Here is a 17126-nt window from a genome sequence, read left to right on the forward strand (position 1 = left end):
AGGCTCCGCAAAAGATAGGACATGTCCTATTTTTTGCTTTTTATGGACTGTGCTCCCATACTTTATGCAAACCGTGATTACGGGCACGGTTGTGTGCATGGGGCCTAAGGTAGATAGGAACTAGACTAAAGGCAGCATACTCAATAGTCTGGCAATTAGGAATACAAGAACCAGACTTTATAGTAAGCCAAAATTGGGAGACCAATCAACTAATCAAGGCAAGGAGTACAGAGGGGCAAAAGTCAAGAGAAACTTGACAGATTTAGTGGTTGAGCTGTCCAGCAGCCCCAGTTGTCTCAGTGAGAAGGGCTTCTACTTGCGACACAGGAGCTTTAATGTTCAAATCCTGACAGCTAGTGATGGGGAAGAGCTGTCAATGTATTTATTATTTTTCTTTCTTTTTTTAAGTTTTAGCCATTTGAATAATTATAAAACCCATTTAAGTGCTGTTTAAAGTGCTGGACAAGTGATTTTAAATTTTTAGCTACAAAAAACCCCAGTGTCTTTCCAGACTGACCTGTCTTTTTCTTGCATCTTCAGTGTTCTCAAATGCGTGTTTATAATGTAGGTAATAGCAGTCATCCATCTTGGTACCGCGTATCCTCCTTTTTTTCCAAATATCTTCTAATGATCTAGGTCTCCTCATATCAAAAATAAGATAGGTGTGATTTTCATTCCTTCTATAAACTTAACAGGTTACTTGACAGAAGGACTCAACAAACTAGAAAGAATAAACTCAATAATTCTTAACATTTTACCCAAATTGTAATTTAGTGAAGCAACTATCACAATTGACCCTAGAACAAGCGGATAGTTCAAGGTTATTTAAAGATACTGTACAACGGGTATCTCACATGGATATTAAATGGAGTTGGACATGTGTGGTTGTTATGTACGGTATATTATATTTGGGGATTGTTTTCTAACTGTAGCTTTTGTCTATTTGTAGTTTTCCCAATTGAATGTGTAATGGGTTGCTAATTGCTTCTATATTTCAGATGAGTTGCTTATCCTTAATCACCATGTTGCTAACTGGTGATGGACAGGAGAGAAAAGAAACATAATTAATAGGGTACATCTGCTTATCAGAAAATAATTAGATATAGCAGAGTGAATGGAAGCCGTTTTCCACATGTTACTGTTAGAGGTCTTTGCTAATTTTCTCTCTTAAAGTAGACACTTTTACCAAATCACAGTTCAGGACATTGTCATTGGAACAAAAGACAAAGTAAATGTTACCGACAGGGCGCACAAATAGATATCTATGCAAAAAAAGGCAAACTATTATTTTATTAGAGGAATTCAGAGAAAACATGTAGGTATGGCCATAATATTTAGTAGATTATCATTTGGAATCAATCCTGGAGGTGGCATCCATAGTGTTATTCATGACAGAGTTGAGGGGGACCCAAATTAAAATAGGCCCTTTTCGTATGCTGGTTATAACTGCCGAATCTCTAACCAGCTGGGAATGGATAACTTGGTGCTTGTTTGGCACTCCCATCTTATTTCCATGATCCTTGTGTTAATTCCTCACACCCTTTTTCGTATGAGAGGAGAGGTAATGTGTGGAGAGGTAATTCCTATACTGGTACTCACCACCCGTTAAAATAAGGGGTTCAGGAAAATTAATCTGGACCCCTCTCTCCAGTATCCCCATATCAACCAATTGGTCTACCTCTATGGTACGTACTCTATTGTTGTTGCTGAAACATTAACCATGATGTTGACTAATTTCAAAAAGACTCTCAAAAATTAAATTCCACTAATACAGTAAATAATATCAGCAGAAAATAATGTTAGCAGCTAGTGTTACCTATATACATCTGAATATAATTACCCTCATTTAGTAATCAACCAGCTTTGCTTCAAATATGTCCCTTTTTTTATTTTTGCACCCTCAAGCCCCTTTTTCTACGCTTTCCCATTTGACTTATAATCAATCATTCTAGAACAAAGTTCATATGTAAAAATGAATAATGTGTACATTCATTTTAGAAATTACATAAAATAATGAATCGGCTCACAGTTATGTTATCTAATGCATCAGTTCCTTTACTAAGCGCACATTATGTAATTTAAAGGGGCTTTCCCACTTCTGGATCCCTCACCTATCAGGAGAATAGGGGTCACGTGACCGTTTTTTGGAAAGCCAAGGGGGCTGGCAGTGGCCACATATAGAATGAGGTGGCTGCGCATGTACATGGCTCTCTCCATTCAAATCTATGGGAGTTACATAAACAGCAGTGAAAGCACTGCAGACGATAGACTATACTATATTTTATATATATACATATATATATATATATATATATATATATATATTTATATATATATATATATATATATATATATAGTCCAATAAAAGGCAGCACTCCAATTGATAGTGAAAAAAAATGGCTTTTTATTAGCCCTTGTGCAACGTTTCGGCTCTTTACATGGAGCCTTTCTCAGCATTCTGGTGCTGCTGGACGGTGGACTTTTTATATATATATAGCACAGAGGTGCTTTGATTAATGGTTTTGTAAAATAATTTCTACATTTTTTTATCCTCAACAATGGTTTACTGCTCATTTGTTACATAAGATGATGTTAGATATTGACTGTTACATACCCAGATAGGTGCAAAAGGGACATTGGTTATATCTTTCTGAATCTCTTAATGATAAGATTCTGTAGTGGTACTTTGGCTCACATTGCCTTCATGCCGTAGGGTCATGTATGTAAACAAGGCAACATCTATGGTTTTTCTCCACCAATCCTAAGACAAACTTGCAAGTTAATTATCATGTATAACCTTTTGAATATGAAGTCAAGTAGGTTCTCAGTATTTCCATAACAAATTTGTACAATGTAGATATTTGTAGTCATACATTACATCAGGGCAAAAATTATGACTTGGTAGATAACCTCTTCCACACATCCGCGGTAAATGTACGATGGAAGTCAGAAAAGGAAGTATGGAGCGGGCTCAGGGGCTGAACCCGCTCAATAATCTGTATTTGTCAGCTGTGTATTACTGCTGACACCCTGCTCTAGCAGCTGGATTTGGATACATCCCGCTGTTTAAGTGTTTAGCTGCTATGGTCAACAGCGACTGTCGAATCTAAACCGTTAGATAGATGAGTGCAACCCCCTTTGTCACCCCATTGCTCCCCCCCACGAAGCAATCGCACTGTGCCGGTGGTTATCATGGCAGCCTGGGGGCCTAATGAAGCTTCCAAATCTGTCATCTTTGTTCTCCTAGCCCTGAAAGATACAGAGCTTAACAGGGGAGTGATAAAAGTGCGTTATACTGTGTATTGTACCAGCAATCTAACAATTACTTGAAAAAAGTCCCGTAGTGGGACAAGAAAAGTTTTTTTTTTTAAACTAAATGAATAATATTTTTACAAATGTACAAAAAAAATATTAAGAGTAAAAAGAAAAAATATTTTGAAAGTTATGAAAACTATGAAAATAATAAACATATTTGGTATTGCCGTGGCAGTAAAAGTCTAGACTATTCTAATATACGTAATGTAATTTATCCGACAAGGCGAACACCGTCAAATAAAATCTAAAAAACGCTAGAATGCCATTTTTGGTCAGTTTGCCCCCTAAAAAACGTAAATATAAAAAAATATATTTATATGGCACATCCAATTGCACCACTAAAAATTGCAACTGGTCCCGCCAGAAAAAGCCCTTATACGGCTATATTGATGGAAAAATAAAGACGTTATGGCTCTTGCAATGAGAAAGGAAAATTTCAAATTGAAAAAATGAAAATAGGCTGGGCCGGAAGGGGTTAAAGGCTAGGCTTTGTTTAATTGACAGAACCCAGACTAGGGTCTTGCATGATTCATTGAGATTCGCTTAAAAACACATCCGTCATAGCATCATGGCTACATTAAGAATGGAACTTATGATGCTAATGTGAACAGAGCTCAATATTCAGTTGAATGAAACGTGATTGGCCTCTCTACTGAGAGATCCCTGATATTTTTAACAAACTTTATTTTAATAATCATGGTTTACATCAGTTGCTACTGAAAATATGAAATATGGAGATACTTATAAATGATAAAAGATCAAGTCGTTTTGGGATTACGTTTGTAGCCCTCTTGAGATGTTCCATTTCTCATTATGTTGCTGAGAATTATTTTTTTAGAAAGATGTCATAAAAGTCAATAAGCGAAGATATTACAGTATATCTAGTGCAATGCCACCCACAGTGTGTCTGCCAAGTCCCTCAAAAAATAAACATGCAAAATAGCTCTTAGAAGAAAGAAGAATGTTGGTGACTACCTTGTAAGTCAATGTCTGAACCTTTAACCTCGTCCCGACATATGACACACAGTTACATCATAGGCGGGTAGGGGAAGTATGGAGTGGGCTCACGGGCTGATCTCGCTCCATACAAACCGGGTGTCGGCTGTATGCTACAGCCGACACTTCACAGTAACGAGAGGGATTGCTGGGATTTGGTTTCTAAAACCCCCAGTGATCAGCTGTTATTGCCGGGGAAGTTGCAGCTAGCGATATATTGTGGGCAGCCTCTCCTAACTGTAGCATATGGCAGCCAATAAAATAAATGGCCAACCATGTAAATACATGGACAGGCCAAGTCCACCTGAGCGAGAGCCATTGTTACTAACATACTCTTTAATATACCTTTCTATGACTGTCCAATCATCCAGAATATCTGAGAATCCAGCACCTATCAGGTCCTATTAATGCCAGATTATGAATTAATTTAATGTGTTTTCTTATTTTTTGTACATATCATTCATGTAAGCAATTTGCCTTCTGCAGTAGCTTTTTGCTGGCATAGTATGACTGATGGTTAATTTTCTTGTGTTCTTCTTTGCATAAATTGCATTGAAACCTACAGTATACAAAATTGGAAAAGTTTTTTTTGGGGGTTATGTGATTGTTTTACTTTATTTGATATAATTATATCCAAAGAGTGAACCCTTTTCAAATCAAAGGGCAAACAATATTTTTGCTCAGCAATATAATGTATTTTGTACAGGCACAGTCAAAAGTGGAATAGATGGCAATGTGTTCGGAAAGGGTTGCAGGAGGGCATGTACGAGCAAATTAATTAAACTCATTTGAATGTGGAGAAGTCATTGAAATGTATGAGTGCTAATTAATTGACTGGTTTTTGTCTAACAGTTTCAGCATCGAGCCAAATTATGACTTCCTGTATATTTATGACGGGCCAGATGGAAACAGTCCCCTGATTGGAAGTTTCCAGGACAGCAAATTACCAGAAAGAATTGAGAGCGGTTCCAACAACATGCATTTGGCTTTTAGGAGTGACGGATCTGTCAGTTTCACCGGCTTTCATTTGGAATACAAAGGTGGAGTTGTCTCTTAGTTCTTAAGACTTTTCTTTAATAGTTGCAGTAAAGTAATGCTGTTATATTTGTACATTGCACCTTAATGCTTTCTAATAGTCGCTATGTTATATATATATATATATATATATATATATATATATACATATATATATATATATATATATATATATATATATATATATATATATATAAATGTGTGTATATATATATATATATATATATATAAAATGACTAGTCTAAATTAATTTGAACAATTTTGCATCCACTTATTTTACTCACTTCAGAGAAACTTAAGTAACAGATGGAACAACTTTAAATATAGTCTTGATTTAAGAATATTTTACCATTTTGTACCTACAGCTTCTATGCTATCTATGTATCTCCATGGTTACAGACTACAAGCACACCTATGTAGTCTGATCCTTCAGTCATGTGTTATTTTCTTCTTTCTGCCTCCTCTTTTACTGTCTACAGGGTAGCAATAACAGAGGACAGAGGAAGTAACACACAAATACAGGATTAAACTATTCATAGGGCTTGTAGACCCTAAAGATACATAAGTGTACATTCATTGGAGCAATAAAAAAATTGGTTGCAAAAGGGAACATACCGTTTAAGATGTCCTTGAATTCATCAAACGAAGTTCCAATGTCTAGAGTCCCAATTTTTTTTGGGGGGGATTGAAAGATCTCAACATTATTACAATTTAATTCCATAAAAATAGTCTTTGAAAATAGGTCCATAAAAATATGGACAATCGTCAGGTTTTTGTTGTTTTCTTTAAAAAAAAGTGTGTCCATAATTTTTTGTGACGCTGGGATACTTGTACAGATTATTGTGATTGTAATTATTGTGATTCTACAGTTTACATAAGAGGCTGAGCTGTAGAAATCTATTACTTATCACCTAAATGATTTAATTTTTGGTTTTCCAATTTGTAAACATTTTGGCCATCTGTGAATTTTTTAATAAATAGTCAATAAAAAACAAAGGAGATATGCTTCCTTTGGTACTTCGATCTTAAATGAGTTTTTCCACAATTTACAATTACCAAATATTCACAGAATAGGTGATAAATGTCTAATCGGTGGGGGCCCTACCACTAGGACACCCACCGATCCTTAGAATGGGGGTACCTCCTTACTGCATGATCGCAGTGAGAGGTGATCGAGCCTACGCGGTGCCGCTCCATTCAAAATTGATGGGACTGATGAGGACAGCCAACTACAGGGCCCAAGATTATAGACATTGAATGGAGAGCCAGGGTGCATGCTCAACCACCACTCCATTTGAGCTGCTTCTCACTGCAATCATGCAGGGAGGAAAAATCACAGGCTCCAGCGGTAGGGTCCCCTGCGATCAGACTTTTTTTTTTAACCTATCCACTGGAAAGGTGATAAATGTCAATTGTGGGAAATCTCTTAAATAATATTCTAGCTTTATTTAAAAGTGCTAGAAAAAGTAGATTAATATTTAATTTCCAAACACTTTTTCCTCAAGGTGATAGTTGACCTCTGAAACATAAATTTGTTTGATGTGACATGACTTAATCTTCATTTACCACAAAACTGGGTTACTCCATGATAAAAAAAAAAATATATGTTTTAAACTATAGGATGAATTTAAGCTTAGTTTGATTTCAAAAATGATTATTACTAACTTGGGGTAGAAACTGACTCATAATATAAAAATAAAATTGAACTAAAAAATATCAAATTTGAGAAAATGTATCTAGCATTATAGGTCTCATGAACATGGCTGTATTATGGATCCATAGTGTACTAATTCATAATATGGCACCCATAGAATTCAATAGCCCCCATACTTGTGCCTCCAATCTTACCCACAAAATTCAAGAGAATAAAAAATATAGTGTCTCTCATCATTCCATGTTGCTTTTAGTGGAGATTAAGAAGCCTCATGGAGGCACCATAAGTTTCCGTAATACAGACCTGTAAGGCAGAGGCGTAGCTAAGTTCTCCAGCACCCGGTGCAAAGATTCAGTTCGGCGCCCCCCCCCCAACCTCTTTCCCGACATCTCCTTCCCCCTCGCCGTGTTTGTTTTCTCTACCAATCGACGTGTCATTTATTTTTATGTAACGCGAGCATAAAATTATTTGTACATTTCACAAGCAATATGGTTCTATACACAACACCAGAACCAAGCTCGGTACATATATACAGCCCCAGAACAAATACAGCTAAATTTAGTGCAACCCCTTCCGTATAGGTGTGTACGGCGTAAAACTACAGCTCCCAGCATGGCCCGAACAATGGTAAGGATATGCTGGGAGATGCCGTTTCACAAAAAATAAATCCTATCATAATCATACCACCCATCATCTCGCTGCAGATCATACAGTGACTACAGTGCTGATTAGAGGCAGAATGAACATTTACATTAAGTGACTCACCGGTGACGTCTCAGATTCTAGTTCTTTTTCTCCATTTCGTCCAGACCTCTAAGATGACTTCTCCCGGTCACAGCCCATTTCTGCAGTTTGCCGCTCACATTTCTTCAGCTTCTCACTTTTCCAACATTTCTGCACCTATAAATAAATATAAAGTTATCATTATACCACACACTATGCCCCTAAATATAATAGCGCCATACACTGCACCTCTAATTATAATAGCACCATACACCGTGTCTCACACACACACTGTGCCCCCTGTAGATAGTGCCTGCCATAGAGCCTCCTGTAGATAGTGCCTGCCATAGAGCCCCTGTAGATAGTGCCCCCATATAGACCACCCCTGTATATAGTGTCCCACAAATAACTCCCACTATAGTGCTCTACAGATAGCCCACCCCTGTATATAGCCCCCTGTAGATATAGCCCACCCCTGTATATAGAGCTCTACAGATAGCCCAACCATGTATGTAGCCCCCCTGTATATATAGCCCACCCCTGTATATAGTGCTCCACATATAGTCCACCCCTGTATATAGTGTTTCACAGATAGCCCACCCCTGTATATAGCCCCCCCTTGTACATATAGTCCACCCCTGTATATAGTGCTCCACTAGATAGTCCACCCCTGTATATAGTGTTCCACAGATAGCCCACCCCTGTATATACTATATACAAGGGTGGGCTATCTGTGGAGCACTATATACAGGGGTGGACTATATGTACAAGGGGGCTATATACAGGGGTGGGCTTTCTGTGGAGCACTATGGGGGAGCTATTTGTGGGATACTATATACAGGGGTGGGCTATATCTACAGGGGGACTATATACAGGGGTGGGCTATATCTACAGGGGGACTATATCTACAGGGGGACCATATCTACAGGGGGACCATATCTACAGGGCTGGGCTATACAAAGGGCTGGGATATACACAGGGGGGCTATATCTACAGGGGTGGGCTATACACAGGGGGGCTATATCTACAGGGGTGGGCTATACATAGGGGGCTATATACAGGGGTGGGCTATATACAGGGGGAATATATCTACAGGGGGCTATATCTACAGGGCTGGGCTATATACAGGGCGACTATATCTACAGGGCTGGGCTATATACTGGGGTGGGCTATCTATGGAGCACCATATACAGGGGTGGGCTATATCTACAGGGGGCTATATACTATATAGCCCACCCCTTTATATGGTGCTCTATAGACAGCCCACTCCAGTATATAGCCCCCCTGTAGATATAGTCCCCCTGTATATAGCCCCCTGTAGATATAGTCCCCCTGTATATAGCCCAGCAGATATAGTCCCCCTGTATATAGCCCAGCCCTGTAGATATAGTCCCCCTGTATATAGCCCCCCTGTAGATATAGTCCCCCTGTATATAGCTCCCCTGTAGATATAGTCCCCCTGTAGATATAGTCCCCCTGTAGATATAGTCCCCCTGTATATAGCCCAGCCCTGTAGATATAGTCCCCCTGTATATAGTCCAGCCCTGTAGATATAGTCCCCCTGTATATAGCCCAGCAGATATAGTCCCCCTGTATATAGCCCAGCAGAAATAGTCCCCCTGTATATAGCCCACCCCTGTAGATATAGTCCCCCTGTATATAGCCCACCCCTGTAGATATAGTCCCCCTGTATATAGCCCCCTGTAGATATAGTCCCCCTGTATATAGTCCCCCTGTATATAGCCCAGCAGATATAGTCCCCCTGTATATAGCCCAGCCCTGTAGATATAGTCCCCCTGTATATAGCCCAGCCCTGTAGATATAGTCCCCCTGTATATAGCCCAGCCCTGTAGATATAGTCCCCCTGTAGATAGACACCCCCCGAAGATAAAGTCCCAGGTGTAGACAAAGTCCCCCCCCCCCCGCAGATACAGTCACACTTCTATTACAATTTAAAAAAAAAAATTCAAACTCACCTTATTCCCGCTCCCACGCCATCCGGCAGCCATGGAGACCTGCTCTCTTCTGCGCAGGTCTCCTGGGGGTTGAACGCGGCGTCTATGAAAGGCGCTGATTGGCTGGGCAGGATGACTTTCCCTGCCAGTCAGTCAGCGCCTTTCATCGATGGAAGCGTCACTGGTACAAAAGGTACCAGTCGCTTCATTCGTGGAGAGGCGCTGAATGGCCGGGCACGGAACGTGCCCGGTCATTCATTGCTTCTAATTGTACCTGTGTCCTTGCGACACAGGTACAATTATAGTGCAGGAGGAGGTGGCGCTGGCGCTCCCCTCTGAACTGCGCCCGGGGCACATGCCCCGCTTGCCCCCCCCTAGCTACGCCCCTGTGTAAGGGGACTTAATGCCATGTGCATGGACCCATATGAACAAAGCAAAGAAGATGTTTGCACAGAATGAATCTTGATGTTACACACATAGTTTCTACAACAGAAATGAGTACTAAGAAGCATTTTACATATAATGTAAACTATATACTGTATAGTGAAGCTTGGAAGCAATAAAGGGGTTTTCCAGGATTATAAAAACATGGCTGCTTTCTTCCAAAAACAGTGCCACAGCAGATATGTGTTTCTAATCCTGAACAACTCCTTTAAACTCTATTCAAAGATGTCTGTCCACTTTGGACATCCCATAGTTTGATTTAAAGACTCTCATGGGGTCGTTGCTTATGCCTTGGCTCTATTCCTCTTCATGACAGATTCACTCTACAACTACTGAACATACAATTTATCACCCATGTTCTGAATCAACACAAATGCTCATTAAAAATGCAGATTAAGTGAAATTCTCCTTTAAGTGCAATACACTTGGGGCTAGCTTTAGGGGGGTGTGACCTGTACAGTCTCAAAGAGCATATATTCTGTTATTATTGAAGAGGCCCGACTGGCGCTAATGACGTGGGCACCTAGAGCTTGCACCCCCAATCCCACACTTTGTGCCAAACCTATGGAAAATCAGCTGAACATAATACAGCTCCATTCCCTAGTTTATTGATTGGGCATTGTTATTTAGGCAACTGTCTGGCAGTGTTATGTGGTCACTTTACGGCAATGTTATTTGTATGCTGTATGGTTGTATTATTTGTGCATTATATGGTATATCATAAGGTTGGGGGCATCAATAAAAGGTTCTGCACAGGGTACCATTCAACGAGCCCTGAGTACAGACATGTACTATAGTTCTATACTAATTCATGCAAATGTATTTTCACATAGCCAAAGACCAACATTAGATATGAATGTCTTGGTTGAATGTCTTTGAAATTTCATTGCCATTTTCTTGTTTTTGGTGACATTTTGGCAAAACAGTCACCCTTCTTAAGTTATTTGACTTATGAAAGTGTATCTTAATGGAAGGTATAGATAACTGTTAGTGTTGGTTTGAATGAACACTCTCAAGACTTAAAGAACTTCCATAAACGTAATTCAACTGCTTACGGTCAAGAACGCAGCCCTATGTTAGCTAAGTACTCCAAAAGATCAATAATACCTTTAAAAAAAAAGGGTCCACGTACTTATAACTTCTGAGAAAAGTTGACCTTTAAAGTTCCCACTTTGACTTAGCAATCGTCAACTTAACATTTTTTTAAAAGTTGTATAAAATGTTTTAAGGAACTTTCCTAACAAGACTGTCATGTCGCATTCATTTATACTAAGTAAGATGCATTTTGTAGGAATTTAAGACTCACAAGCTAGAAGCGCCTGAAATGTAGTTATATGCCAGGATTGGGATCCACTTGGGACAGCAACTACTGAATCCATTTTGTTTATTTGCTATATTACTTGTTAGCTGTTATAATTTTATTTCTTATTAACCTCACAGAAAGATATCAACAAATATTGATCCAGTATCTACCTCTCTATTAAAGGGGTTGTCTTGTTTTGAAAACCCATTTTCAAACAAACACTCTATTAGTAAATTCTGAGTTAATATAAGGGGAGGGGCACCCCTATTCTGGACCCTAATTTTTTAGCCAGGTTGGAGAGTGGCTACAAAGAGTGTCTCTCTCTAACTCTGGAGCTTTACATAGACAGCACATAGCCTTCAATAAGAACTGTGTAATACTTTATTTCCCCTGTGGTGGTGCTGCAGTGATGTTGAACAAGCGCTGCATTGTTTCCTCATGGATTAAAGTTGATCATCTTAGATCCCAGCAGCAGTACATCCTATGATCAGCTTATTATCAGGGAACCCTCAAACAAAAATGCATTTGACAAAGCCAACAACTCTTACAAAAGCTATAAGAAGAAACTGCTCAGCCACCCACATCACATGCCTACATGCAGTTAGCTGAATATTGATGGATCTTAAACAGCATTTAAAAATATCTTTAAAGTAGGGGAAATAGAAGCTGGGAGGTAAATAACCTCCTGAAAAGGCACCTAACGCCTAAGATTTAATTTTCATGTGTTGGGTATAAGAGATCCAAGGAACCCATATCTTCTTTTTTTTTTTGAGCTAATAGACCCCCATTCTCTCCCAGTTCTTAATTCTATCTTGCTCTTCATCCCTTCTGGGTGATCACATCATCCCCTTTGAGGACCAGAATAGGGTTTCGATACCAATACCACAAGATTCTTCTGAAAATATTATTGCTGATATCTTCATAATACAGTATGTACTTCTTTAGACCCTTTAAATTCTGTCTATTACATGTGATTATGATGTTTTGACCCCCAATGTTACATCTTTGTATTAGCTCACCTTAATATTCTGTAACAAAAATATGTTCAGGGCAAAAATAGATGTTTTCATTTGTACCAATTTCTTTGGTACAGATACTTTGGTCAATACATGGCCAGTTGGACTACTCTTAAGCACTTATCTTTATGCATTATATAAGCTAGATGGAAAATTATATGCAGACAAACTTTTACTGTTGCAAAAAAAGTCATTTCCATCTGGTCTTTCGAGTCTTTGATGTATTAAGTACTTGTGCTTTGTTTTCTGCAGCAAAACTTCGAGAATCCTGTTTTGACCCTGGAAATATAATGAATGGCACAAGACTTGGTATGGATTATAAGCTTGGATCCACCGTTACATATTATTGTGATGCTGGCTATGTCCTTCAAGGATATTCAACACTTACATGTATCATGGGAGATGATGGAAGACCTGGGTGGAACCGAGTATTACCAAGCTGTCATGGTGAGACTTTTCTATAATAAACACCAATAGAAAATAATTCCCAACGATTTAATGCTGATTTATGAATTAGTACGGCATATGCTCATTATGAACACCTTCCCTATAGTCACTAATTATTCTGTATCTTAAAGATGTAAGTTGCGTTATTTAAAACTCCAAGTTCAATTTGAATCATTAGTAATTGCTAGACACATTATCAAAATCACCAAATCAGTACAAATTGCCAAATCAGTACCATAGATAGGGGGACTTTTGCAGAATCTTCTCGGACTGTTAATGTATTCAGATTTATTAGGTAATATCAAATTACATGAGGTGAGAATGTTAAAAGCCCAGGATTTTTAGTGACCTTCGATGAAATGCCAGCAAATTATTATGCCCCATGGTGGTGAGACCATGAAATCTTTACTAAATTTTTTTTACTGTTTAATAATATTTTGTGTTAATATTTTAGCCTATTTATTTTTAGCATTTTATTTACATTTGTATTTATCTAGTGCATATTCGATGTTTGTTCACAATTTTTCGTAGTTTCATAAACAACCTAAAAAATTGTCTTGCCGCTGTTGGTATTAGACAGTAGAGTTTGTACATAGATAAAACAGTTGTAACCTATGAGAAATAGTTAGTGTTTGCCACAGTTTTAATAATGAACATAGATGGTTCATTTTTGTCATGGGGATAAAACAATTTTATTAGTAATGAAATACAAAAATAATGTAACATTTCTAATTAGTATTCCATTTCCTCAAACATCTAGCCACAACATTTTAAATGCATATAGAGAACAAAAACATGATTATTTTTTTTTGTTGACCATCCTGTCAATAAAGGCGACTACCATACAAGAGGTCATTTTACTTTGCAATGTATATATGATATTTTATTATGCATATAAACACTATTAAGATTTTGGTAGGGCATTGTGTGGATTTTATTTTAAATAATTCCAGTAAAAGTATATCTGCCTTAGATATGTGTTATATATATATATATATATATATATATATATATATATATATACTATATAATATCTGTGTGTTATTGATTGAATGTCAAATGGTGACAAAAACATTATCTGGAGTATGTGGACAGTTAGAATTCTCCATGTATATAGTAAACTAGAACACACTGTGCAATGGTGACTAGAGGGTCTGGGGTTGCACTGTATTGTGTATAGCTCAAGTTTTCATGATACCTTTCATCTTACATACCCTAACCTTACAATATTTTTGAATTTTAATAAGTAATGTCACAACACTTCCACCAGTCTTTGGTTGACATAATTCTTTAGCACGTTCTGTACCTTACATAGGTTGAAAAAAGACACAGGTTTATCAAGTTCAACCTTTCTCAATTAATTACACGTCATTCATTACTTGATTAATTATAACCCAATGCCATTCGTCAGTAAATAATCATCTAGTATTTATTTAAATGCTGACATAGTATCTGCCATTACTACCACTTGGGGAAGTGTATTCCATAGTTTGACTACTCTAACTGTAAAGAACCCTTTCCTATATTGATGTCTGAAACGTCTTTCTTCCACACGCAATGGATGTCCCCTGGCCCTTTTTAGTGTCCTTGGAAAGTACAGATCATGTGCTAGTTCTTTGTATTGACCACACATTTATTTATACATGTTAATAAGGTCACCTCTAAGGTGTCTGTTTTCCAAGCTGAACAAATCCAAATCTTTCTAGTCTTTCATTCTAAGCGGCACCTCCCATCCCATTCAATAATCGCCAGCCTTTGAACCCTCTCCAATTCTCCTAAATCCTTTTTACAATTTGAAGTTCAAAACTAAATTCCATATTCAAGATGTCGCCTTACAAGGGATTTATACAGGGATAAGATTACATGTGAATCACAGGTTTTTCTCACTCTTCTCATACACCCTAAAATCCTATTTGCTTTTGCAGCTGCTACCTGACATTGAGTGTTGCTGCTTTCCTATTATTTCCTATTTATAACCAGTATACCCATGCACTTATTATCTTGTTCTATTATCCCCAGTTTTATTACATTTCATTTATATGCATTAATACTATGATTGTGTCTTAGGTGCATTACTTTACATGTTTTTGACTTTGACTAAAGAGGCATAGACCTGTATATAAATGAACAATTATTATATATCAGTGAAGGCATAGAAGGAGTGGTCCCAGTTAAAGGGTTTATCTTACTAAAGAAAACCTCTTTCATAGCTGCTGCGGCTAATTCCCGCAAGTCCGGCTTTTGACACCCCTGGCTGATTTTCTCGGGAGAAGCATTGGCCAGCCGGACATCTCCCCTGCAGCGACTTCAGAAGGATAACTAGTTAGGGATCCCCTTTATGACATCCATATGTCCTAATAGGCTCTATGGACAGATATTGTCTTTATGACATAACCCCTAGAATTTCTGTGGTTATAAGCTCAGAACATATGGAAAAACATTATCTACCTTTACATTGAACATTTTGAGGCAGAAGTCAAGTATTGAGAGTTATTTCAGTAAGTTACATTACCAAGCATAATGATTTTAATTAGTCAACCTCATTTCCTAAGTGGAATTATCCTGTAATATACCATTTTAATTTAAAATGTACAGTTACTCATCCAACTTATGAAATTGCATTGCTGTCTTATGCAGACCGCTCAAATCTTTCTCTCTGGTGACTCATCCTTCTATCATAGCACTTATACCTCATCACGTTGCATTACTCCGTGGCTCTAGCTTGTCAATGTCCAGTGGCAATCACTTCCAAATGAGTGACTTTGACAGACATTAACAAGAAGACTTTTTACCATGTGCTCCGCAAATAACATACTTCCAGGTCATGGTGTCTATTAATTGCATGCAATTTTCAATTTGAGCATTCACATATCATTCAATTTATAGCAGTATAGATAGTTTGTTCAAGGCTAATACCATGTTGACCTTAATATAAGAGAACATTGAGATCGACGTAGCTAGAATTATGGTTTTGTGTATGACAGCAATATGTTGTAACTGACCACGTAAACAGTCAAAGTAAAGAGTGGATTCTCCATCTGATAAAAAGACAGCAGACTTTTATTTGTGGCGGCATGCACATCCTCGATGGATTCAATCTACAATTCAGATTTTCCATCTCTATTGAAGAAATTATAATCCGAGGGGGAATTTATTTTCCCCTAAATTTTTTTACATTGCAGGTGTATTGTTAATAAATGAAGACAATTTGGTCTAGACAATTTTTGATCTCCCTACAATAAAGTCTCTTGCTGTATATCGCTTTAATGCAGGGCTTGAGTTCATGCCACTGAATCCTTTTAATATGATAGATGACATTAGCACAGTTGGTACTCTGTCAAGAACACAATTAAGGAGCGATGTCATGATATCCTTCACAGCTGTGATGCATTTTCTGTATATGCTATATAGCTCAGTGTCATCTTAAGAATTCTACAATTTATTTTATAAGGAAAAATAAGTACAGAACTTTTTTTTTCCAGCATTTTTTATTTCAAATTCAACTTTTTCCATCAGAAGTTTGAGAAGTGAAATTTGTCATGTATTGTTTGTTAAGGAGTATATATTAAAAAAATACTAGTAAGAATACGTTTTGTGGGTTTCCAGCTATTAGTATTTCTATTCAATAATTTGCTATTATTGCACCCGTGTTTAGCATTCCACATTCTGGATGTAACATGCAAACCCACCATGGTTCTGCTGCATCATAGAAATCTATTTAACACAGGTACAATACACACATAAAGGCCCTTTTACACAGGCCAATTATCGGGCAAATGAGCGTAAGCAGAACGCTCATTCCCATTCACACTCGTTCATTTGCTGATTGCATCGTTTACACAACCAAATATATTATCATTTTCAGCAGCACATCTCCCTTTGTAAACAGGGAGACATGCTGCCGACATGCTAGAAATGTAACAATCGCTCATCCCCATACATAGCTCCTTTTGAAAAGAGCAAACGAGCGCCGATGAACGAGATGTCTCATTGATCGGCCCTCGTTTACACGGAACACGTCAGGCCATGTGAGAGGAACCTTAGAATAAGGCCTCACAACAAATATGGACATCATTACCACTAACACAGGGGTGGTTGTCAACCAGATTTTCTAGAGTCCTACATGGCAAATCTATCTAGTTAAAAGAACACTGATCACACCAAAAATAAAAACTTTCCATGACTAAGGACACTGCACGTGTCTGAAACGCGTAGGTGAAATACGAAAGCGATTCACC

At 37.9% G+C, this 17126-nt stretch overlaps 1 protein-coding gene and 1 long non-coding RNA gene across 7 annotated transcripts in view; one reads left to right on the forward strand and one right to left on the reverse strand.

Annotated features, from left to right (window-relative positions):
- CSMD3 (CUB and Sushi multiple domains 3) overlaps positions 1-17126 on the forward strand; it is a 1175227-nt gene that overhangs the window by 791301 nt on the left and 366800 nt on the right. For all 6 annotated transcript variants that reach the window (XM_075825814.1, XM_075825808.1, XM_075825809.1 and 3 more), the window contains 2 exons: positions 5164-5351; positions 12694-12888. In XM_075825814.1, the coding sequence (XP_075681929.1) occupies positions 5164-5351; positions 12694-12888 (383 nt within the window). The remainder of the gene's footprint in view (positions 1-5163; positions 5352-12693; positions 12889-17126) is intronic.
- LOC142651308 (uncharacterized) lies at positions 12625-15190 on the reverse strand. The gene is made up of 3 exons (XR_012847599.1): positions 15078-15190; positions 12830-12899; positions 12625-12746 (listed from the first exon to the last, which is right to left on the reverse strand). It is a non-coding gene; the product is annotated as an uncharacterized LOC142651308 (long non-coding RNA).

Source organism: Rhinoderma darwinii, chromosome 5 (genome assembly GCF_050947455.1).
Source record: "Rhinoderma darwinii isolate aRhiDar2 chromosome 5, aRhiDar2.hap1, whole genome shotgun sequence".
In the NCBI taxonomy this organism is placed as follows: Eukaryota; Metazoa; Chordata; class Amphibia; order Anura; family Rhinodermatidae; genus Rhinoderma; species Rhinoderma darwinii.